Source organism: Oncorhynchus clarkii, chromosome 28 (genome assembly GCF_045791955.1).
Source record: "Oncorhynchus clarkii lewisi isolate Uvic-CL-2024 chromosome 28, UVic_Ocla_1.0, whole genome shotgun sequence".
Classification (NCBI taxonomy): domain Eukaryota; kingdom Metazoa; phylum Chordata; class Actinopteri; order Salmoniformes; family Salmonidae; genus Oncorhynchus; species Oncorhynchus clarkii.
This window is the reverse complement of record NC_092174.1, coordinates 14,019,251-14,044,697: the sequence shown is the minus strand read 5'-3', so window position 1 is coordinate 14,044,697 and position 25,447 is coordinate 14,019,251. Positions and strand designations below refer to the sequence as shown.

Below are 25,447 nucleotides of genomic sequence, written 5' to 3'. Positions count from 1 at the left end.
CAGAACCGAACCAAGCTAAACTGAGCTGTACTGTGCTGGCCTGGTTACGCATTCACCAAAGTTGTTACTGGAAGAAAGCTGAAAAGACTATGTGAGAGTATCGTAGCACAAATCGGTTCCAATAGATAGTGTGAAATGGGCATCTGTGGAAAAGAGTGAACTCACATTCTTGGGAAAGTCTGTCTTCAGCTCTTTGACACCCTGGCACCAGTAGGCAGCCGTCTTCTCACTGATCAGTTCGATGTTGAGGAAGGAGCCCTGTCCGGGGCCGAACACATGACCTGACGTGGTGCCACGCACGATACGGGGAGAAACATTAGTCACCAGGTCCTGTGGGAAGAATCATAGGAATGAGAGAAATGACGCTCCAAGAAACAAAATAGCTGACTGTTTTGTTAGGTCAGGCCAGTGATGGAACGAGCGAGATTGATCCATTACCATGAGATTCAGGATTTTTTCCTGGCTATAACCGTTCAGTATAATTCAGGCTGTGGTGGAATTATTGTAATCAAAAGGAGAGACTTTTAGATTTCTTCAAAACAATCAACTTTATTATTTAATTACTGCACCCCTGGAGGTGATCACTGAGAACTCAACGAGCTGGTTCGATCCACAGCATTTTATAGCAAAGTCCATCCTCCTTCAGTCTACATGACAAACAACAGATGTATGGAATGGGTCACAAGGTTAAGATTTGCATGAAAGATACTTATAATTCACAGCAGACAGTATCTGCTGTAAAAACAGTTCTCATTGTGTAAAGACCAGGGTCTGTCCCCCAACTCCATACTGGAGCCATCACTCCCTGGTACCCAGTACAGAAACATTAACTCATGTTCTGGAATGCGGTGTCACCCAAATACATTGTAAATCTTCTAGAGGCCCATCCTCAGTAGAACACACACAGATGAGCATTCTAACAACCCCTTATTCTGTTTCATAAATCAACCATTTGATGCAATAACAGCATTATAACATAATCTTGTAATTTCCACCATAGAGCTCAGAGTTTTTTCTTGTCAGGCCAATTGGTCAACAAAATCACCTGCTAACATGACTCAGCTGCATGAACAACATGACATTACATCTTATGAATAAGAGGGAGGTGCATGGTCAATATTTGATAACTATAATGTCACTTAAAAAATGCTGGCTTCAATTGTGAATCTGAATGTCATGTTTGAGTCAAAGCCAATGAGAAGAGCTGTTGAATCTAAAGAAGCACCACTCATATTCATGATATACAGTTACTTATAAATTCACCACGGAGACATTGATTTTTCAAGATGTTTCATTCTGCTCTGGTTACTATTACCAATTAGTAGAAACCAATTTGCATAATCTAATAAAAAAAAACGAGCCCATATCAAACAATTGCAACAATAACACACTAATAGATGTAATGATATTTGGTTTATGTAGTATCTTTAGTGACAAAAAGTAATGCAGACATAATCTGCAATAGGTTTAGAATCCTAAACTCCTAAACGAATGCTATCGTGGCAAAAATTCAAGAGAGCATCACAGCCAACAGTAGAATTCATTGTGATCACGCATTTGTTTCCCTGTGACATCTGCTGTGTTCACTGCTAATAGCTGGGCTTTATCCACAGGGCAATGTTTGAAGGATTTAGCTCAGCGCTGCACTGTGAGTTCAGTCAACTATGAAGGCAGCTCCTCGCTAGCTAACCCTGATGAAGTGCAAGACAAGTCAGGACAAATTGTTTGAAGTCGGCGAGTAGAAAGGAATACGAATGAGATTAGATAAAGCTCTGGACAGACGTGGGAGCCACGTCTTTCGATGAACAAATACAGGATGATGGGTGAAGGGTTCGGTGCGTTTGCACATACGGAATCAATCACATGAAATAGTAAAGTAATCCATAACTCCAAAACACATAGGCTAGGCTACAGTACCACACACACGCACACGCACACGCACACGCAACCACGCACACACACACACACACACCACCACCACTTAATACATGCACCTGTGAAGAAAACATGGCCAGTAATCTCTGTAACAGCATCAAATCAAATCAAATTGTATTTGTCACATGAGCCAAAGGGGGGGAGCGTCAATGTAAATAGTCCGGGTGGCCAGACTATTTACCACCAATCCACATGTATTATTGTCCTCAACAAGGATTTAGATGCTATAGGTTACTGGGTCCTTTGTGTCTGGTTTTCTGCTAACCATTGGGCTATCACAACAGTCCAGGTCAACTAATCAATCCCCACAACCTAGCACCTTTATGAACAGACGTGATAAAGAGTGCTCAGATATCACAGCCACGGCTCTAGCTCCTCCAACACAGAGACAACCAAAGATTGTCCGTCGGCCATGAGAAGGCACATTCCAGGTGATTACCGAACAGCGGTTAGTTACATGGTCTCTTCCCTCAAGACACTATTCTTTCTTTCTGCAGGGAGGAGAAGCGAGAGAGAGAATGATGGAGAGAGATAGAGAAAAAATATATATATATGTTTTTCAGTTGCACACCGTGCGGCCCTGGCTATTTTTAAAGCTGACACAGAAACCATTCGACCACAATTATCTCTATTACTACATCCATCATTATCGCCGGAGGGAGGGATGTACGTGGCCAGGGGTGGTGGTGGATGCTAGTAAGTGAACAATTCTCTCTCCCTCTACCTCCCTCTCCCTTACTCTCTACCTCTACCTCTCTCTCTACCTCTCCCTCTACCTCTCTCTTTACCTCTACCTCTCTCTCTCCCTCTTCCCCTCTCTCTACCTCTACCTCTCTCTACCTCTCTCTCTCTCTCTCTACCTCCCTCACTCCTTTTTCTCTCTCTCTCTCCTACTCTTCATGGTGAATTTAAATCCCTCTCTTTCCCCCCTCACCCCTCTCTCTCTCCCCCCCCCCCCTCTCCCGCTCCCTCCCTCTCTTTTTTTTCTCTCTCTCACTCCTACTCTTCATGGCGAGTTTAAATCCTTCCCTTCCCCCCTCTCACCCCTCTCTCGTTCCTTTACTCACCCTCTCTCTCTCCCCCCTCTCCCTGCTCCCCGCTCCATCCCTCTCTCTATCTCTCTCTCACTCTTCATGGCGAGTTTAAATCCCTCTCTTTCTTCTCGACCTCTCTTGGCAGATGTTTTTAGTAGTCCACTTGTTGCCCTGTCCTGCCCTGTGCTGGTGGCTGACTTGCGAGCCGGGTCAAGAAGACCAAATGGAACATCACACAGCTCAATCATACCTTCAGCTATAGCTCTGGTGCCACCATGTTCTATCTGTAGGTTAATCACCATGACCCTCGATTGAATGTTAAGCCATTTTATTCTATGTGACATTAGAGGGAGGGCAGCAGGCATATCATATATTGGGAGGTGATTCTACCTACTTTGTTCTGATTTCTTTGGTCCAGACAGGGCAAGTGACCTGCGTGTTAATTTACTTAGAGTTTTTTTTTTCTTTCTATTTGCCACTTTGATCTATGCATTTTTCATAAACAATCTAAATCTAATCCTCCTCCCATTTGCCATCTTAAGTGGTTTCATGACCCTGTAAGTTCCGTTTAGAGGGAGACGCATGCATACTCACGGTCTGGGCAGAGAACAGAGTTCCTAAGGGCTGTGGCAAATTGCTTTCAATATCTCGTTTTTCTCTTTCAATCAGAGCCACTACAGCGCAGCAGCTTTCAGTGCCTGAAAAGGCATGTCTTGGGTATGACCTAAAATTGTCATCTTTTAAAATCAGTCCCTTTATCACTCTGGGAGATGCATTCATGCTCCCTGTGTTTCAAACTTTTTTGGCTCATTTTGGAAATATTCTTGAGATATTCATATATTTGGAAACTATAGGCAAAGAAATGCATCTAGGAATGCCATTTTGTGTCAAAGTGCTGAAGGTGTACAATTGAGCTTCACATATAATATGAAGCGTTTTCTTGCCAAACACGATGCAAAACTAAAAGGTAGCAACAATAACAACGAGAGTGTACTTTGAGTGAAAATGTCATTTTGTGACCTACTTCCCTAACGGTGTTATAAACAGCGACATATCATGGGCAATTTAAACTATTAATTAAAAATGGCCTCCGGCGATTGTTTTACTTTTACTGTTGAAAAGTGATATCCCATTGAAGTACCAAGTCATTTGAAAATGACTGCAAGAGAAATATATGTGCCCTTGCCAAAGGGACTAAGTGGTCATAGTTAACACATTAGACAGAATGAACGCATGCTGACTTCAGTGATAAAAAAACAAACAAAATGGCGCCTGGTGCTTGAGAAGAATAAATAACATTGCTGAATTCAACCCCTCAGAAGGTAAACATCAGAACGACACTTCAAAAACGACGTCAACAAAGTTTGTGTATCACGAGATAGGTAAGTTTGTCCTGAGAATAGTAAACCAAGATTGACATGATTCTTGTTTTTTTTAATTCATGTGATGCAAATAATGAGCTTCACACAATTACCATAAACAACAAGCAACCAGGCAATAAATTAGCTTCTCGTACAAAGAAGGCTAAACTCATAAAAATAACACCCACTGGTAATAGACAAGCATTAAAAAGTTTTTTGTTACTGTAAATCTATAAAGTTTTGACATCTATAAAGTTCTTCCCACACACTGGTAAGTAGGCAGACTTTCACAAACATAGAATGACCAATTACATAAATCTCTCATCTGTAAATTTAGACCTGCTTTTCTTATAATGATTTAAGTTTCACACATAAACTATGAGACAGGGTTCAGCTGCCAGACAGTTGTTTTAATTAGCAAACAAAGCAATTTAACTCTTCAGTTTTCAGGGACATGGAAAAAGTGACCCTTACATAAAAGGCCCTATTTTGACAAGGCAAGAAAGGCGCTAGTTTCGTTTCAACAAGATCCTAATACTCAGTGCTTGTAGTGGAATCAATTGAGATGCCTAATTCTGTGGTGTGTGTGTGCGTACGAACACATTTTCTTCTGTGTATTTAGGTAACGCTATGGAGTTACTCTGGCCTGTACCTGAATACCTGTGCTACACCAACAGCAAAGGCCTCTGGGAGGGGGAGGAGCCACCCACACTGCATCCCCTATGAGATCACACATAACAAATTGGCACTAATTTCAGGAAGATGGCCGCCTAGTCTCTGGCCCTGTATCGATTTCCCGCCTCCTTCTGCCTTCTGGACACATGCGGCCATCAGGGACAGAGTGGGAAGATGCTCACTGCTCACGTCTGATGAAGAGCAGGCAGCAGACGGACAGTACAGATGGGAGAGGCTTAGCTATAAATAGGGATGACATCTAGAAGCCGGATGGTTGACTGAAGAACAACACTGAGATCCCACCACCAGAAACGGAAAACCTTAAGGGGTCAAGTTGAATTAAATACGAATAAGGATACGTTATACATTTAAACAACCAGGCGGAGGTTGAATGAAGAGAGGATGATCTTCGTATCTATCTTATATGCACGGATGGTAATCCTGACATAGCGTAAGGTACGTTTTCATTATTGAGTATGAGGGAGTTCCTGCTACCTATGACTGAGAAGTATATGTTCATTCTAGAGTATGAGGGAGTTCTTGATGACTATGACTGAGAAGTATATGTTCATTCTAGAGTATGAGGGAGTTCTTGATGGGAGTTCTTGAGTTCTTGATGACTATGAGTGCAGAGCTAATTCCACATTATTGTTACCTTCTGAGGGCGGCCTTTGTGACACTTGTAGTTTGCAATAGCTAATTTGAGATACACATACAGTATTTCACATTATTGGTTAGAGCAAACAATATCTATTATTGTTTCTCAGCCCTGCCATCCTCTGCCTTTCCATATCTCTGCAGTGCATCTCACACTTACCCCTGTTTCTTCTGCCTATCAATGACAGTTTCCTATCTATACCACCTAGCTAACACCCAAAGAGACAAAACAACGGGAATGAATCCATTCACCAACCACTGCCTGCTATTCTAGGCGTACCCCTAATTAAGCATCTAGCTTAATTAGACAATTTACTGGGTAATTAGTAGGCAATTAGCTGACATCTCTCTGATCTTTGCAGTACTGACTGCTTTGACAGCTCGGGCTCTGTGATATACGCTCTGGGTCCTCGCCAGCCTATGGCCATTTTCACTTATACTGCAGCTCAGTGGGGCGGAAATGGCACCTTGGTGCTTTGCCTGATTAAATATAATGTAACTGCAGGGGATACACATCTGTTTCATGGCCTGGAACATCCTTCCCATCCCATTTCACCGGCTCCACCGGGAACAGTTTTGACCACTGTTGACAGTCTGACAACGCCATCAAGAAATGCCAATGATCATCCAGCATAATTGTGCTGTAATGACAGGGGAGATGGGGAGACGAGGAAATGTAGAACGAAGCACTAGCACTTCCAAAATGGCCTTTTAGGTACGTTAATGTTTGGAGGAAACGTCTCAATCCTTACTCATGTGATCAAGTAGGTTGATTATTTGACCTGTCTATGCTGTGTGTGAGAGACTATACTATACTGAACAACAATTTTAATGCGTTACAGTTCATACAGTTGAAGTCGGAAGTTTACATACACCTTAGCCAAATACATTGAAACTCAGTTTTCACAATTCCTGACATTTAATCCTTGTTAAAATTCCCTGTCTTAGGTCAGTTAGGATCACCACTTTATTTTAAGAATGTAAAATGTCAGAATAATAGTAGAGAGAATGATTTATTTCAGCATTTATTTCTTTCATCACATTCCCAGTGGGTCAGAAGTTTAAATACACTCAATTGGTATTTGGTAGCATTGCCTTTAAATTGTTTAACTTACGTCAAACGTTTTGGGTAGCCTTCCACAAGCTTCCCACAATAAGTTGGGTGAATTTTTGCCCATTCCTCCTGACAGAGCTGGTGTAACTGAGTCAGGTTTGTAGGCCTCCTTGCTCGCACATGCTTTTTCAGTTCTGCCCACAAATTTTCTATAGGATTGAGGTCAGGGCTTTGTAATGGCCACTCCAATACCTTGACTTTGGAAGTATGCTTGGGGTCATTGTTCATTTGGAAGACCCACTTGCGACCAAACTTCAACTTCCTGACTGATGTCTTGAGATGTTGCTTCAATATATCCACATAATTTTTCTTCCTCATGATGCCATCTATTTTGTGAAGTGCACCAGTCTCTCCTGCAGCAAAACACCCCCACAACATGATGCTGCCACCCCCGTGATTCACGGTCGGGATGGTGTTCTTCAGCTTGCAAGCCTCCCCCTTTTTTCTCCAAACATAATGATGGTCATTATGGCTAATAGTTCTATTTTTGTTTCATCAGACCAGAGGACATTTCTCTGAAAAGTATGATATTTGTCCCCAAATACATTTGCAAATAGTAGTCTAGCTTTTTTTGGCGGTTTTGGAGCAGTGGCTTCTTCCTTGCTGAGCGGCCATTCAGGTTATGTCGATATAGGACTTGTTTTACTGTGGATATAGATCATTTTGTGCCTGTTTCCTCCAGCATTTTCACAAGGTCATTTGCTGTTGTTCTGGGATTGATTTGCACTTTTTGCACCAAACTGCGTTAATCTCTATGAGACAGAACGCGTCTTCTTCCTGAGTGGTATGACGGCTGTGTGGTCCCATGGTGTTTATACTTGTGTATTATTGTTTGTACAGATGAGCGTGGTATCTTCAGCCGTTTGGAAATTGCTCCCAAGGATGAACCAGACTTGTGGAGGTCTACAATTTTTTTTCTGAGGTCTTGGCTGATTTCTTTTGATTTTCCCAATGAGTCAATGAGGTTGAAGGTAGGTCTTGAAATACATCCACAGGTACACCTCCAATTGACTCAAATTATGTAAGTTAGCCTATCAGAAGCTTCTAAAGCCATGACATAATTTTCTGGAATTTTCCAAGCTGTTTAAAGGCTCAGTCAACTTAGTGTATGTAAACTTCTGTCCCATTGGAATTGTGATACAGTGAATTATAAGTGAAATAATCTGTCTTGTAAACAATTGTTGTAAAAATGACTTGTGTCATGCACAAAGTAGATGTCCTAACCGACTTGCCAAAACTATAGTTTGTTAACAAGAAATGTGAGGGGGGGTTGAAAAACGAGTTTTAATGACTCCAACCTAAGTGTATGTAAACTTCCGACTTCAACTGTATAAGTAAATCAGTTAATTTAAATAAATTCATTAGGCCCTAAGCTATGGATTTCACATGACTGGGCAGGTGCACAGCCATGGGTGGGCCTGGGAGGGCATATGCCCACCCACTTTGGAGCCGTGCCCAGCCAATCAGAATAAGTTTTTCCCCACAAAAGCGCTTTTTTAAAGACAGAAATACTCCTAAATTTCATCAGCTGTCCCATTGGCTGGTCTCAGATGATCCCACAGGTGAATGTTGATGTGGAGGTCCTGGGCTAGAATGGTTACATGTGGTCTGCTGTTGTGAGTCCGGTTGGACGTACTGCCAAATTCTCTAAAATCACGTTGGAGGTCGGCTTTTGATAGATTTAAAAAAAAATTAACATTCAATTCTCTGGCAACAGCTCGGGTGGACATTCTTGCAGTCAGCATGCCAATTGCATGCGCCCTCAAAACTTTAAACATCTGTATCATTTTGTTGTGTGACAAAACTTCACATTTTAGAGTAACCTTTTATTGTCCCCAGCTAAGGTGCACCTGTATAATGATCATGCTGTTTAATTTATATGCCACACCTGTCAGGTGGATGGATTATCTTGGCAAAGGAGAAATGCTCACCAACAGGGATGTAAACAAATTTGTGCAGAAAATTTGAGAGAAATAAGCTTTTGTGCGCATGGAACCTTTCTGGGATCCTTTATTTCAGCACATGAAACATGGGACCAACACTTGTTGCATTTATATTTTTGTTCAGTATATATGATCATGTGTGCAGTCTGCGGTCAATCCATGTTCTAAACAAACATATCCACCTTTACTATTGCAATCATTCAGTTCGGTTTGATCAATCACAAGGGGAGAGATCCTTGGATAGGTTTGTGTGTGTCTGGTGAGTGTGGTGTTGCATGAACTCCAGTCAATGACCCGCACATGAAACAACATCAAACCTAATTCATTATCTCTCTTTTTTTTTTAAACCTGTCGATGAAAGCCGCTCATGACTCCAGTTCAGTTTGATTAGTGAGACCTCCTGGATGGGAACCAAGGCAGCCCTTAAGTTTGTTATATTATATAACCTTTATTTAACTAGGCAAGTCAGTTAAGAACAAATTCTTATTCATAATGACGGCCTACCAAAAGGCAAAAGGCCTCCTGCGGGGACTGGGGCTGGGATTAAAAATAGAATAGAAATATAGGACAAAACACACGTCACGACAAGAGAGACACCACAACGCTACATAAAGAGAGACCTAAGACAACAACATAGCATGGCAGCAACACATGACAACAACATGGTAGCAGCACAAAACATGGTACAAACATTATTGGGCACAGACAACAGCACAAAGGGAAATAAGATAGAGACAACAATACACTTTGAATGAAGAGATGGAGATAAAACTGTTAATTTTGACTGTTTATTTTGCAGCTCATTCCAGTCGTTAGCTGCAGCGAACTGAAAAGAGGAGCGACCCAGGGAATGTTCGTGCTTTGGAGACCTTTAACAGAATGTGACTGGTAGAACGGGTGTTGTATGTGGAGGAGGAGGGCTGCAGTAGGTATCTCAGATAGGGGGGAGTGAGGCCTAAGAGGGTTTCATAAATAAGCATCAACCAGTGGGTCTTGCGACAGGTATACAGAGATGACCAGTTTACAGAGGAGTATAGAGTGCAGTGATGTGTCCTATATGGAGCATTGGTGACAAATCTGATGGCCAAATAGTAAAGAACATCTGGCTGCTCGCGAGCACCCTTACCTGACGATCTATAAATTACGTCTCCGTAATCTAGCATGGGTAGGATGGTCATCTGAATCAGAGTTAGTTTGGCAGCATGGGTGAAAGAGGAGCAATTACGATAGAGGAAACCAAGTCCAGATTTAACCTTAGCCTGCAGGTTTGATATGTGCTGAGAGAAGGACAGTGTACCGTCTAGCCATACTCCCATGTACTTGTATGAGGTGATTACCTCAAGCTCTAAACCCTCAGAGGCAGTAATCACACTGGTGTGGAGAGGGGCATTCTTCTTACCAAACCACATGACCTTTGTTTTGGAGGTGTTCAGAACAAGGTTAACCTCTTGGATCTCTAGGGGCGCTATTTCATTTTTGGATAAAAAACGTTCCCGTTTTAAGCGCGATATTTTGTCACGAAAAGATGCTCGACTATGCATATTCTTGACAGTTTTTGAAAGAAAACACTCTGAAGTTTCAGAATCTGCAAAGATATTGTCTGTAAGTGCCCCAGAACTCATTCTACAGGCGAAACCAAGATGATGCGTCAAGCAGGAAATTAGCAGAATCTCTGAAGCTCTGTTTTCCATTGTCTCCTTATATGGCTGTGATTGCGCAAGGAATGAGCCTACACTTTCTGTCGTTCCCCCAAGGTGTTAGCAGCATTGTGACGTATTTGTAGGCATATCATTGGAAGATTGACCATAAGAGACTACATTTTCCAAGTGTCCGCCTGGTGTCCTGCGTGGAATTCGGTGCGCAAACGCCAGCTGCTTGTACTTTTCCATTTGATTGAGGGGAGAAACCATGCTTCCACGAACGATATATCATTGAAGAGATATGTGAAAAATACCTTGAGGATTGATTCTAAACAACGTTTGCCATGTTTTCAGTCGATATTATGGAGTTAATTTGGAAAAAAGTTCGCGTTTTGAGGACTGAATTTTCTTTTTCTTTTTGGTAGCCAAATGTGATGCAGAAAACGGAGCTATTTCGAATTCACAAAGAATCTTTTTTGGAAAAACTGAGCATCTGCTATCTAACTAGGAGTCTCCTCATTGAAAACATCCGAAGTTCTTCAAAGGTAAATTATTTTATTTGAAGGCTTTTATGTTTTTGTTGAAATCTTGCGTGCTGGATGCTAACGCTAATGCTAACGCTAAATGCTACGCTAGCTAGCCACTTTTACACAAATGATTGTTTTCCTATGGTTGAGAAGTATATTTTGAAAATCTGAGATGACAGTGTTGTTTACAAAAGGCTAAGCTTGAGAGATGGCATATTTATTTCATTTCATTTGCGATTTTCATGAATAGTTAACGTTGCGTTATGGTAATGAGCTTAGGTCTGTAAATAGAATCCCGGATCCGGGTTTGGTAGACGCAACAGGTTAAGGGCAGAGAAAGCTTGTTGGAGACTAAGAAGACTTTGTTATAGAGCGTTTAACACAAAATCCTGGGAGGGGCCAGCTGAGTATAAGACTGCATCGTCTGCATATAAATGGATGAGAGAGCTTCCTACTGCCTGAGTTATGTTGTTGATGTAAATTAAGAAGAGGGTGGGGCCTAGGATCAAGCCTTGGGGTACTCCCTTGGTGACAGCCAGTGTCTGAAACAGCAGATTTTCTGACTTTATACACTGCACTCGTTGAGAGAAGTAGTTAGCAAACCAGGCCAAAGACCCCTCAGAGACACCAATACTCATTAGCCGGGCCCACAAGAATGGAATGGTCTACTGTATCAAAAGCTTTGGCCAAGTCAAAAAAATAGCAGCACAACATTGCTTAGAATCAAGGGCAATGGTGACATAATTTAGGACATTTAAGGTTGCAGTGACACATCCATAACCTGGGAAACCAGATTGCATACCAGAGAGAATACTATAGACATCAAGAAAGCCAGTTAGTTTATTATTTACAGGTTTTTCCAACACTTTTGATAAACAGGGCAAAATAGAAATTGGCCTATAACAGTTAGGATAAGCTTGATCCCCTTCTTTAAATAAAGGATGCACCGTGGCTGCCTTCCAAACAATGGGAACCTCTCCAGAAAGGAGAGACATATTAATAAGGTCAGAGATAGGCGATGATAGGGGCAGAAACCTTAAAGAAGAAAAGGTCTAAACCATCTCACCCAGATGTTTAAGCAGCTCCTTTAGCACCTCGGACTCAGTGACGGCCTGCAGGGAGAAACTTTGTCGTGGGGCGGCGGAAAAATAGGGAGGAGCATAGGGGCTAGTCGCATTAGAAGGGGTGGGAGATGAGGAAATGTTGGACAGGCATGGTGGCATGGCTGAGTCAAATAGGAATCCTGACTTAATGAAGTGGTGATTAAAGAGCTCAGCCATGTGCTCCTCAGTAACAACCACATCATCAACCTTAAGGGACATGTGCAGCTGTGAGAAGGAGGGTTTATTCTACAGGTCTTTAACCGTTTTCCAGAACTTCTTGGGGTTAGACCCACAGAGAGAGAACTGCTCCTTAAAGTAAGTAACTTTGGCCTTCCGGATAGCCTGAGTGCACTTATTTCTCATTTGGTTGAATGAGAGCCAATCAGCCTGAGTATGCGTGTGCCAAACCTTTTGCCAAATTTAGGTCTTGGTCAGGTGGTTTAAGCATGTCCCAATTTAGGTCACCTAATAGGACACATTCAGACTTCTTGTAAGGGGCCAAGAGAGAGCTTAGGGAAGGTAGGGTGCAGGCCGGTGTTGATGGTGGACGATAACACCCAGCAAGAGTCAACAAAGAGCTATCTGAAAGTTTAATGCTTAAAAACAGCAAATCAAATTGTTTGGGGACAGACTTGGTGGAGACAACCGAGCACTGAAGCTGTTGCTTGGTAAAGATTGCTACTCCACCACCTTTGGAAGATCTGTCTTGCCAAAAAAGGTTATAACCAGAAAGGTTAACATCCGTGTTCAAAACACTCGTTCTTAACCACATCTCAGTAATGACCAACATGTCTGGATTTGAGCTGTGAACCCACATTTTCAATTGATACATGTTAGGTAATAAGCTACTAGTGTTAACGTGCAGAAAACCCAGGCTTTTACAAGAGCAGAAATCAGTGAAGAAGATATCAGAGCACAAGTCAGTGCTTGGTGCTAGCAACAGTAAATGGGCCAGGCTGTTCATGCACATTTCCAGATATCATAAGCAGTAATACAATCAGGGCACGGCAGAGGACAGTGAGAGCTCTGCAGTGTTGATTTATGACATTTAAATGACATTTGAAGGGCAACAAGATGATATTGTACAGCAATTTCATCAGGTAACATGAATACAAAGCCAGTGAGAGGTGGTTAGAATACAATGGAAGGCCAAGAGTCCATGTAAGCAATAGAGAGTCAGAGTCCCGAGTGTGGGAACAAACACAGTCTGTCCCACGGTTGGGTAAACAAGCAAATTTACCCAACTCTCCCTCCTTGGGAGACGTAAGTCACACACACACACACACACACACACACACACACACACACACACACACCAGTTAGAGAGGCTAATTGAGCCGTAAGGGTTCAAACCTCAACCTTCAGATCCATGTGCTCCAGCTTCACAAGCCGCAGTGAATCTACCTGGGATCGTCTCATCACATCAATCGAGGATAGAACTGGTCAGTGTTCAGGACCGCGACCGTGACCCCTTCAACAGCAGCCCAAGCTGCTTGACTGTCATGTCACTCAGTGATGAGATGTGGTTGAGACAGGGTTTACCAACAGGTTTACCAGGACTCTGGTCTGATCCCTATGTCCTTGATTTACATCCCACGGTAGAAGCAATCCTCGCCAGAAGGGAAAAAAACATTTACATATGCAATGTAGTTCATTAATTATAATGAATGGAAGTGCCGCCTGCAAGTTTAAGCGAGTGGGCTTCCGCTGTATCGCGCCATAAGGCAATTAGCTATTCCGCACACGCACACCGTGTTAGGATATTTCCATATCCACTGTGACAATCAGGCCATGCGCCCTGAATGCTATCGACGCGGAGCGGCTGGGGTGTTGCGATCGGGGGGGGGGGGGGGGGGGGGGGGGGGGGGTTTGCTTGGCGGGTAGGGGGAGAACAGGATATTAAAAAGAAGTCCCTCATGTTTAGGGTATAATGATGGAACAGAGGAGCACTGTTGACACAGTACTTTCTTTATCCTTCTCAGGGAGAGAGACAGGAGAGGCTCAGTGCAATAGTTTGACATACAAAGCACACAATAGAGTGCAATATGATTTCTGTTTACAGAGATATGAGCTGGGGGCGAGCTGCTGCGCTGCTGGTAAGCAGGAGCTATTGGGGAATAGTAAGGCACATGGCACTGACATTGACCAGTATGAAGAGCAAAAGAGCGGTAGTGAGTGAAAAATGTAACACAATGCTACTGTACACATTCCAAATCAAATCCAATTTTTATTTCGAGAGCACATTTCTGACGGGGGGCTGTATTTCAAAGTGCTTGACAAATAAAATGAGTCATTGAGAGGGAGGAAGTGAGGTTAAAAATATAGATTTTGGCCAAAGGCTAACTTGCAGAGTCCAAGGTGTTTTAATGTATTTGTCCTGAAAATACATCTACAGGTTGCATGTGAGTAGGGTGTTTTTCAATGCTCAAGGACATGTACAGGTTAGTGAAGTAGTAAAGCCTGCACAGCAGGATCTGTACAGCACATGCCTTGGAATGTGGACTCAACTTTAGAACACTTTCAGGGTGAAGGAAAATGCCTGAAAAACATTGATACTCGTTGAACTATCCCTCTAAGTCGTGTTTAAAGGGATAAACAGACATGATGTTTAGAGGCAGGCTAGTTGCAACTGTAATAATCACTTTGGATTTTAAAACATTTAAAAAATAAATCCAATGTCTATTGAATTACTCTTAGTAGTTGGACCATCATCCAGGAGTGTGCTTCTTGAAAAACTGTCACTCTTAGCACTATAGATTCAAGTCCTTATTTATTATTTTTCAGGCAGAAACCAATTTCTTAATTGAATTTGAAAGCTTGGTGAGACTTCCACCAATTAGTCATAATAGATTTTTTAAAAACCGTTCGGAAAAAGCATGGCACCTTTTGGCCTAACCAAATACTCTAACAAATTCTCAACCGTCTGGCAACAGATTTCCACTCAATTTCACACGAGATAATAATTTCTTCACCACAGTCGAAGAAAAAAAAACCTTAATGTGAGGCTGCACCTGATGCACTACCCTAATTGTTGCTATAGCGATGCCTTACACAACTCCGAACAAGCGCTCCTTGTTTGGTCTCTCTTTTTTTCAGCAAATGTCCATTTCTAACTTCACTAATAAAGAGCTGCTAGCGAGAACAGAGCAAACAGATGTTACTGATTAATTTCCCCATCACTAGAATTAGAAAGTAAATTAAAACAAAAGATTTTCTGCTGGAGCTCAATAAGCAACTAATGGCTTTCGCTCTCTCTCTCTCTCTCTCTCTCTCTCTCTCTCTCTCTCTCTCTCTCTCTTTCTCTTTTTTTCACTCTCCTGTCAAGAGCAAATGTTACATTGCTAACAAGGCAGATGCATCTTGTTCTAATGGGAGCGTGTTGGTTTAGCTGGAGTGTCTGCCACCTGACGGGAGCTCATTACCGGGGAGCGTGTTTGCGTGTGAGGAGCGCTGCATTCCTTTATGAGTTATTAGGGCTTTATTAATGCATACGCCTGTGGATGGAGGCTGCTTTTATGTGCTACCGTTATGACTTATCGGAGCCTTGGCCAAGGTTAGACAGGCTCAAAGACAAGGCACAGAGACACGCAACGGTCTGTTCATAATGCTTAGATGCTCAACACTGCTCTTAACACTGTGAAACATTTGCATGCACGCGTATGTCAAAAACGTCAGCGTTGCCAAAAACGTCAGTGTCGCTCCTGGATTTGTCGCTAGAAGTCGCTAGATGACGTTTTGCCGTTGCTGCGATGACGTCACGGCACCAATTTGCCTTGCTGTGGCACAAGTGCGGTCCCCCGCTGTAGCGTTTTCGCTGCACACCACCTCTCCTTGTGCTTCCATGCCTGCATGTGCGCCCTTGCTGCAACTTCTGTTGCACAGACAGCTTCTCCCACTCTCGTTTGCTGCAGAATTGCGTGGGGAAAGTTTCTAAATGCTATCAAAACCATAGAAATCATCTGTTCCAAAACTTCCCAAAGGCAACCTGAAAAGTAGCTGGATTTGTCGCTAGTCTCTTTTACCAATAAGAGTCGCTGGAGGAGTCTGAAAACTTGGTAAATATGGCGACAATGTCGCTAAATTGGCAGCACTGCGCACACACACACACACACACACACACACACACACACACACACACACACACACACACACACACACACACACACACACACACACACACACACATGCATGTGTGCATCTCTCTCTCTCGGTCTCTGTTTGTCTGTACCTTGTCCAGTCCAAAAGTCTTGGTGAGAGCGAAGCCCCAACCCTGTTGGAAAGCCCTGCGGATCATGGCCGTGCTGGTGGTGGGGGGAGCACTGGCCAGGCCAAAGGGGTTCGGGAAGGTGATGCCACACATCTCTACACTGATGTCCACCATGTCGATGGCACAGTTGAACAGAGGCAGAGCGGGGGTGCTGTCCACTGTCTGGCTGTGGAGGGACTGTAGGGAACAGAAGCAGAATTGCAACAGGTTTTAGGAAGGCATCATCATTATTGTCTGTGCGGTATTCATTAGGCACCAAATAGGGTAAACACAGACAAACAGGGAGGGACTAGCTGGACATGTCCAACAAGAAATGTTTCCATTCTAAAACGTTTTGCTACGGTGTGCAGTAATGAATACGACCCATGTATAATAGCCCATTCAACTCTGCAGCTGGTCATAGTTGTCCCACCCACCTGGAGGTACTTGTGGATGTGCCAGGAAGCCTGCTTTCCGTCATTGACAGACTCCACTGTGGTGTTGGCCAGCCCTGCGATGTCTCCGCCAGCAAACACCCAGGGCTCACTGCTCTGCATGGTCTCAGGGTCTAGGTCTGGAGTGCCCCAGCGGTTCAGCTTGATGGGAGCCATGGCATCCTGGACTGTTTAGAATGAGACATAACAGACATGGTTAATATGACATTATTACAATAGAAAGAAGTCCCCAAAGTTCAGGGGTCAGCACATAGCAGCGGGAAGATGTTTGGGGGTTGGGGTGCTGAGAGGGATGTTTCTCGCCGTGCTGCAGATGGCCGTATCAGTTTGCTAATACAGGAGTAGTAAAGGCCCAGTGCACCACTTTTGTGAAAAACTTTCTTTTATTATTATTTTTTTCAAGGGGTGCTGCAGCACCTTGAGCACCCCTAGTTCCTGGGTCAGCAGGTCGTGTTATGTTTGAAAAGGAGCAGAATAATGAATGTGTGTACTGTATAAGACATCACAGGGGGATATTTGATATACTGTAACTTATTCTTTATTGATACTGTCCTTTTGTTGTCCCTCCTGGTACTGCATTTGGACTGACAGTTCAATGATCATTGTAAGTGGAGGGTCCATCACACAAGCACCCCCCCCCCCCCCCCCCCCCTTTACTGTAGGAAGGCTGTGGAGTGTGACATGTCAGAGACTCCTGAGATCTTCTCCTTAAATAACATCACTTCTTCCACAGACCTCCACTCTATCTCTCTGGAGATAACTCCACTGACAGATGCTGATTGCTGAGCTCCATTAGTGAGAAGAATCCATGCTGTCATATGGGCCTCTGCCAGGCAAGACTACACACACACGCACACACAAGCACACACACACACATACACACACACACACACACACACACACACACACACACACACACACACACACACACACACACACACACACACACACACACACACACACACACACACACACACACACACACACACGTAGACAGACAGACAGACAGACAGACAGACAGACAGACAGACAGACAGACAGACAGACAGACAGATTGACTGCCTCCTCTGTGAGCTGGTGATTCATACTGTACATCTACTAGCTAGGTAAGTATATAGTGGTATTTATCAATTAATCCACTATCTGCCACTATCTAATCTGCTATCAGCATTTATTAGTCCTCTACTTTACTGTACAATGACTGAGTTAAAACTCACTGTATCAGAGATTTTTGATGACAGATAGTGATACCGAGACACTGGTCAAAGCACCTTCCTGTAGGCTATGTAACCAACTATACAGTATATGACATACAGTGAGCTCCAAAAGTGTTGGGACAGTGATCATTTTTGTTGTTGTTTTGGCTCTGTACTCCAGAACTTTTGATTTGAAATGATTCAATCCACATGAGGTTAAATTGGAGACTAACAGCTTTAATTTGAGGGTATTTTCATCCATATCGGGTGAACCGTTTAGATATTACAGCAGTTTTTGTGTATATTCTCCCCATTTTAGTGGACCAAAAGTATTGGGACAAATTCACTTATATGTGTATTAAAGTAGTCAAAATTGTAGTATTTGGTCCCATATTCATAGCACCCAATGATTACATCAAGCTTGTGACTATACACAAACACACAAATATCATACCTCCCCCAACATTGCTAACCTCCCCTGTTATTGAAATGGTGAGAGGTTAGCATGTCTTGGGGGTATGATATTTGTGTGTATGTAACTTTCTCACTCATCATTATTCACGATTCATTCAGGAATATCTATAATCATGGTAGCATGTGTTTACAATAAAAGGGACTCCAAAATTACACTACATGATTTACCATAAATGTCCATTGTGCACAAAATGAACTGAAACACAACCAAAACAAACAGCAAATGCATCCAACAAGTTTGTAGGAATATGGGACCAAATACAAAACTTTTGACTACTTTAATACACATAAGTGAATTTGTCCCAATACTTTTGGTCCCCTAAACTTCTGTAATATCTAAACGGTTCACCCGATATGGATGAAAATACACTCAAACTAATGTTGACAGTCTGCACTTTAACCTCAAAGTCATTGTATCATTTCAAATCCAAGGTGCTGGAGTACAGAGCAAAAACAACAACAACAATTGTCACTGTCCCAACACTTTTGGAGCTCACATTGCACATTATGCAAAATACATGACATTCAACAACGATTCATCTATGCAAGTATTAATAGAGTATGTGAGTGTCACATATTGTCAAGCGAATGGTCTAAACCATTCTAATAGCTGCCTCCTGTTTAGGCTAATATTTGGTTGTCCGTAGGCTAGGTTCAATCACCCAAAAGGTCTGGATGATCTCAACAACATACACAATAATCAACACGATCCTCTCATTTCCAGCTTATGGGTTGTAACCAGCCCTCCTCCCTCTGTGGGTGATTCGTACCACACACCCTGCTGAAATCTTCAATCTGCATAAGTACAGATAAGTGGAGCCACAGAGAGGTCAGAGATCTCAAACTCAATTCCTGAAAGGGCTGGTGTTTGTTTTTGTTCTAGCCCAGCACTAACACATCTGATTCAGCTGATAAAGGTTTTTAGTGAGGACAAATCCTTTGTTTATTAGCTAGAAGCGTGTTAGTGCTTGGTTATAACAAAAACATGCACACTCACTGGCCCTCCAGAAATGACATTTGACACCTCTGAATGCTCTATTTCTCTATAGATTGGTGTGAAAGAAATCCCATACAGAGTTTCCAGATACGTGACAGGCCACCATACAGACAAAGGGAAGTATGGAGAATGGATTCTGGGGAGAGCGATGAGTGCCCTGTCCCGGCAGGCTGTCTGCTGGGGCACTAACACTGTAGCTAATCTCTTACAAGACCTTGGCTGCCACAGATGACAGAGATCGCTTAATGCGAGGTCAGTGTGGATTTGGATGAAATGCCTGACACGTTCTTGTATGGCACGTTTAGTGTAGAGGTGTTCGGCGATTGAGAAATCTTGATTAGACCACACCTAAAGTGGAGCTGTATTTCAACGTAATGTATTGTCATGTATTTTAATGTAATGCATATTTAGGGTCTGATCATCAACATTCTGCCAGTACTCTGCCAGTTATGTAGGTACTCTGTTTTATCAGGTCAATCCTTCAACAGCCACTTCTAAGGGTACTTCAATGAAGGGGCATGTTTGAACATTACTTTGAGGGTCAGTCAGCATGGAGCCGAAGGCGCTGATGATATAATCGGCTTTGAGCCGGACGATCTGGTCCTCGTCCTCCAGCCAATCGCCGCGCTCCGTCTGCTCGGTGCGGCAGAACTGCAGTCCGACCACTCGGCCGTTCTTCATGATGACCTCACGAGGGAACAGGAAGGGAAGAAACTCACACTTCTCCTCCTTGGCCAGCTCCATCTGAGGAAATGGAGAATTTTAATTTTTATTTTTACACTGTCCTAAGTTCTCAACTTCACAGCCTGCAAAACTTTCAAGGATGACATGTGTTTTGAAACATGACAAAAGACGTTTAGATGGGATGTTGATGCCACATTTAATGCGGTTTAATATATCCCTTAGTCTAAGGGCCCGGGGCTGGGTTTCTACTAAGCAAATATTTGGAATTGTTTTAACATGGCCATACCAAGGATAATTTAGCTTTTTGAATTTACAGACGCCTGTAGCCACATAAAAAAATACAGCACTTACTATATAATTCTGTAGTAAACTATACTGTAGTTTTTCCTCGATCGAGTAGCGCTTACTATAGAATTCTGTAGTAAACTTGTACTATACTGTAGTAAAGCCTCGATCGAGTAGTGCTTACTATAGAATTCTGTAGTAAACTTGTACTATACTGTAGTAAAGCCTCGATCGAGTAGCGCTTACTATAGAATTCTGTAGTAAACTTGTACTATACTGTAGTAAAGCCTCGATCGAGTAGCGCTTACTATAGAATTCTGTAGTAAACTTGTACTATACTGTAGTAAGCCTCGATCGAGTAGCGCTTACTATAGAATTCAGTTTTTTTTCTATACGCCACACTTGTCATATAGAGGTCATATTAGTTGGTCGCTCAAACCGTTTGAACGCTACACACAAGTTGGCACATCGGCAGTACTGACTTCAGACAAGTCCGTTGAGTCTGTGAAGCTTGTGGGGGGGGGGGGGATCACAGAGCAAAATGAAGAACAGCATCGTGTTTGTGAAAGTCTTGTCTATCCATAGAGGGGTATTCATTTGTAGGCCAAACGGTATGAACGATAGATGTTTCTATGAGATTTTGGGGATGTCTCCTGGTCTGACAAACGCCGCTGTAGGTTCTGCCACTTTTCTTCACAGATGCAGAAGGCCGACAAATTGACTCAGCCCATGCCAGAAAACAGATATCTCTGAAACACTGATTTTCACGGGGATTTGTTTTATTATGCTAATTACATTTCTGCGCCGGGGTGGACATCAACTGGAGGGGTAAGGTCAAAACCTCTGAATTGCTGAATCTGTTGATAACCCAAAACAAAAACAGACTTTATTTATTTATTTATTTTTATGTTCATCCAGAGCCAATTTTCACATCTTTCTCCCATTCCCCCAGCTATGGCTTTCTTTGAATTCATGATCAAACTTGAGGAATTCCGCAGAGCAGCTTAAAACCAGTCAACGACACAGGTCTAATTACTGTGTCTGTCCACAGCGGGTGCACAGTAGGGGGACAGACAGGCTGCTATAATGGCCATCGTTCCCCCCTGCTGCTGTTAAGCAAATGAGTTCAAAATCCTGGGCTCACGCGGTATAGTCACCTCACTGCCACCCCTGGTATAAAAACCTTGGCCGAAGATGTCTCTGTTCTATAATATTGGATGTTACGTATGTTTGAGGCCTATACAGCTATGTGAGTGCCTTCGGAAAGTATTCACACCCCTACACATTAAAAATACATCTGAAATGTCTTGAGTCAAGTATTCAAGCCCTTTGTTAAGGCAAGCTTAAATATGTTCAAGAGTAAAAATGTCACATCAGTTGCATGGATTTCAAACAGATTCAACCACAAAGACCAGGGAGGTTTTCCAATGCCTCGCAAAGCACGGCACCTATTGGTAGATGGGTAAAAAGAAAATAGCATTGAATATTATATGGTGAAGTTAATGGCACTTTGGATGGTGTATCAACACACCCAGTCAATACAAAGATACAGGTGTCCTTCGTTGCCGGAGAGGAAGGAAACCGCTCAGGGATTTCACCATGAGGCCAATGGTGACTTTAAAACAGAGTTTAATGGCTCTTATTGGAGAAAATTGTTGATGAATCAACAACATTGTAGTTACTCCACAATACTAACCTAATTGACAGAGTGAAAAGAAGGAAGCTTGTATCGAATACAAAATATTATACAACAAGCATCCTGTTTGCAACAAGGCACTAAATTAGTACTGCAAAAATTGTGACAACGCAATGAACTTTTTGTCATGAACAAAAAATTATGTTTGGGGTAAATGAAATACAACACATTACTGAGTACCACAGTCCATATTTTCAAGCACACTGTTGGCTGCATCATGTTATGGGTTTGCTTGTCATCGTTAAGGACTGGGGAGTTTTTCAGGATAAAAAAATAAATGTAATGGAACTAAGCACAGGCTTAGAGGAAAACCTGGTTCAGTCTGCTTTCCACCAGTCACTGGGAGATGAGTTCCCCTTTCAGCAGGACAATAACCTAGAACACAAGGCCAAATCTACACAAGTTGCTTACCAAGAAGACAGTGAATGTTCCTGAGTTACAGTTTTGACTTAAATCTGCTTTAAAATCTATGTCAAGACCTGAAAATGTTTGCCTGGTAATAATCAACAGCCAACTTGACACAGCCTGAAGAATTTTGAAAAGAATACTGGGCAGATGTTGCACAATCCAGGTGTGGAAAGCGCTTAGGCCCCGATTCCGACCTGAGTTAAAGGTGTGTAAATGGAATGTAGTTCCTTTTTTATGAGCTTTTCTCAATAAGTATTCTGACTTTGAACTTAAGCATAAGAATAGCATGCTATTCACCCACTATTCGTTAGAGGTGGAGTTAGAATAAATGAAGGCGTGGCAGAGGTGTGTCTACAGATACGTCGTATTCTGACCTTGACTTAAGGTCAGAGGGAACCATAAATAAGCTGGCGCGAACCAGTCAGTTCCAAGTGGAAAACGCATCTTTCTTTTTTCCCCGCCAGACATAACAACATTCTCCATGCACTGTCATTTATAAATTAATAAGAGCTATTGATAAGAGCTAGGTAAATTAGTAATCGGTATGGAGAAGGGGATTGTAAATACACATAGCAATTGTTTTAGATCATTCTTCTTTAAGATCCCTGGAGACAAACTGAAAATCACATCAACAATGACATGAATTGTGGCCCCTTTTCCAATGTGAAACCGCATGAGAAAATCAGTTGGCCGGCACGTGGGAGAGTTTTCAGCGGTTTAATTATATTTATTCAGAGCCCGTTATGGGACTGAATAAGATAAGTCTGACTACCAAATACTGAGAAGTGCGTAGGAAAAGTGTGCCTAGGAAAGGCATAAATTCCTAAGTCATTCTGATGTATTGTGTGTCGACGGGTGAGGGGAAAAAATCCATTGAATCCATTTTGAATTCAGGCTGTAACACAACAAAATGTGTATTAAGTCAAGAGATATAAATACTTTTCTGAAGGCACTGTATGTACCGTATGTTTGAAACTCACTTTAAATTACCTTTCTTTCTTAGTATCATTATTTTTATTATGTTCTTTCTGTTTCCATGGTATCAAGGCTACTGACGTCACAACCCGGCTGTGATTGGGAGTCCCATAGGGCAGCTCGCAATTGGTCCATCGTCGTCCGGGTTAGGGTTTGGCCGGGGTAGGCCGTCATTGTAAATAAGAATTTGTTCTTAACTGACTTGCCTAGTTAAATAAATGTTTTTTAAGTGATTGTTCAGAACGATTAAAAAATATATATTATTGTTTTGTGGGAAAATTCCAGTTTCATAATCCACTCAAGTTGTTTTTTTCTTTTTCTTTCAATTAAACAAGTAAGACATTTTTTTACAGTGCAATAAGTTGTATTACTTTTTCAGACTTTTTCCCAGATAAGACAGAGGACAATGTGAATGGCCATGAGCTAATATAAAGGGAAGATTAAAGCCACCATAAGCTTCCTATCACTATACAACAATCTGAAATAGTTTTGTGAGTAATTGAACGTGGTCAGGTTCTAGGTGTATGCTTTTAGGGACACGTTCTATTGCATAATTCATGCACTGAAATCAAAGGAAGAGTTTAGGCTAAAATAAATCTCAAGTTATAATGCTGCCCAGGGCCCGTTTTCAAAAAGCATCTCAGAGTAGGTGGTCACAATCAATACTGTGGTCAAAGGAGCATGGGTCAGAAACAACTAAACAACTAAAGCCAGGGTCTGAGAAGCTCTAGCTTCATATCCACCTCTTCGGGGACGGCACGGATGTTAGTGAAGCCCTTCCTGAAGACCACAAAGACCCGGCGGGCACCGCAGCGCAGGGCAGAGGTGGCACAGTCGAACGCCGTATCACCGGCACCTAGGACAATGACCACGCCACGGAGCTCAGGCAGTTGAGACTTACAGCTGCACATGCCTGAGGGAGAGAGAGTGGGGGAGGACGAGGGAGAGAAAACAGAGAGAGAGAGAGAGAGACAGAGACCGTGATGGACAGAGGGAGGTTGGAGAGAGGAAAGAGAGAGCAATAAAACCAGGTAGCTCTTTTACCCTGCTCTTACGTTTCCAAATGCCAAACATGTTTTCATATCAGTAGTACTGATATGCGTTTGCTGTCTGAACACGTATTATTCCTGAACTGACTGCGCCATTTTTGATTGTCAGACAGGCATCTGATTTCATTTATTTGAGTCTAAGTACACACCTGCAGAACACAATGACAAGTGTGCCTAGTTCTGTGTGACTATGGAAGTCACTTTCTTTATCATTTCCTTTAAGATGTACCGGCTTTACTGGCCTTGGCCACCAGTGGCAGGAAGTCCTTGGATGTGTAGAATCCCTGGTCCACTGTCAGCCCCTGGAAGATCTTAGCCTTGTTTGCCTGGGGCAGACCTGTTCCAAACCAAAACCATCACCAAGAATGAGCTGGTTAACATAGCAGACATATCCATCCATCCCTGAACCCAACCATTTCCAACGTTCAGTCATTGTTGATGACCGCCATTAATACTGAACTCCTGGAGTAAATGATACAAAATTGGATTTTAACAGATCACGACAATGTAGTGAGGAAAAAACATTTGTCAATATTGTACTGAATCTATGTGTTCAATATGACTTTCATAAGCCCCTTTTATTATGAGAAGAGGACAGTAATAGTCAAACTCGTGTTCATAAAACCCACCATTTGAATCAATAAATTATTCCAGTGAGAGAAGTGGAGCAGTAAATCAGAATTACAGACTAATAATCTCTTGGTTAATCATTTTCATGATGTAGGGTTATAATCGTTGTAAAATATACAATGGGATTCTCTAGTACCTTGTGATTGAGCCAATGAGAGCCAATAACGGCCCACTTATGAACTGGAGCAATAACTAGGGAATACTGTTATCCTATAGTCCTCAAACGACATAGCTATAATATACACTGAATGTCCAAAACATTACGAACACCTTCCACAGTTGTGTCAAGTTGGCCGGATGTCCTTTGGGTGGTGGGCTATTCTTGATACACATGGGAAATTGTTGAGTGTGAAAAACCCAGCA

At 42.4% G+C, this 25,447-nt stretch overlaps 1 protein-coding gene across 2 annotated transcripts in view; it reads right to left on the bottom strand.

Moving 5' to 3' along the window:
* LOC139386594 (dihydropyrimidine dehydrogenase [NADP(+)]) overlaps window positions 1–25,447 on the bottom strand; it is a 139,163-nt gene that overhangs the window by 45,373 nt on the left and 68,343 nt on the right. For both annotated transcript variants that reach the window (XM_071132277.1, XM_071132278.1), the window contains 6 exons: window positions 24,684–24,791; window positions 24,149–24,318; window positions 19,891–20,101; window positions 16,673–16,857; window positions 16,218–16,433; window positions 166–330 (listed from right to left, as the gene is read on the bottom strand). In XM_071132277.1, coding sequence (XP_070988378.1) covers window positions 166–330; window positions 16,218–16,433; window positions 16,673–16,857; window positions 19,891–20,101; window positions 24,149–24,318; window positions 24,684–24,791 — 1,055 coding nt within the window. The remainder of the gene's footprint in view (window positions 1–165; window positions 331–16,217; window positions 16,434–16,672; window positions 16,858–19,890; window positions 20,102–24,148; window positions 24,319–24,683; window positions 24,792–25,447) is intronic.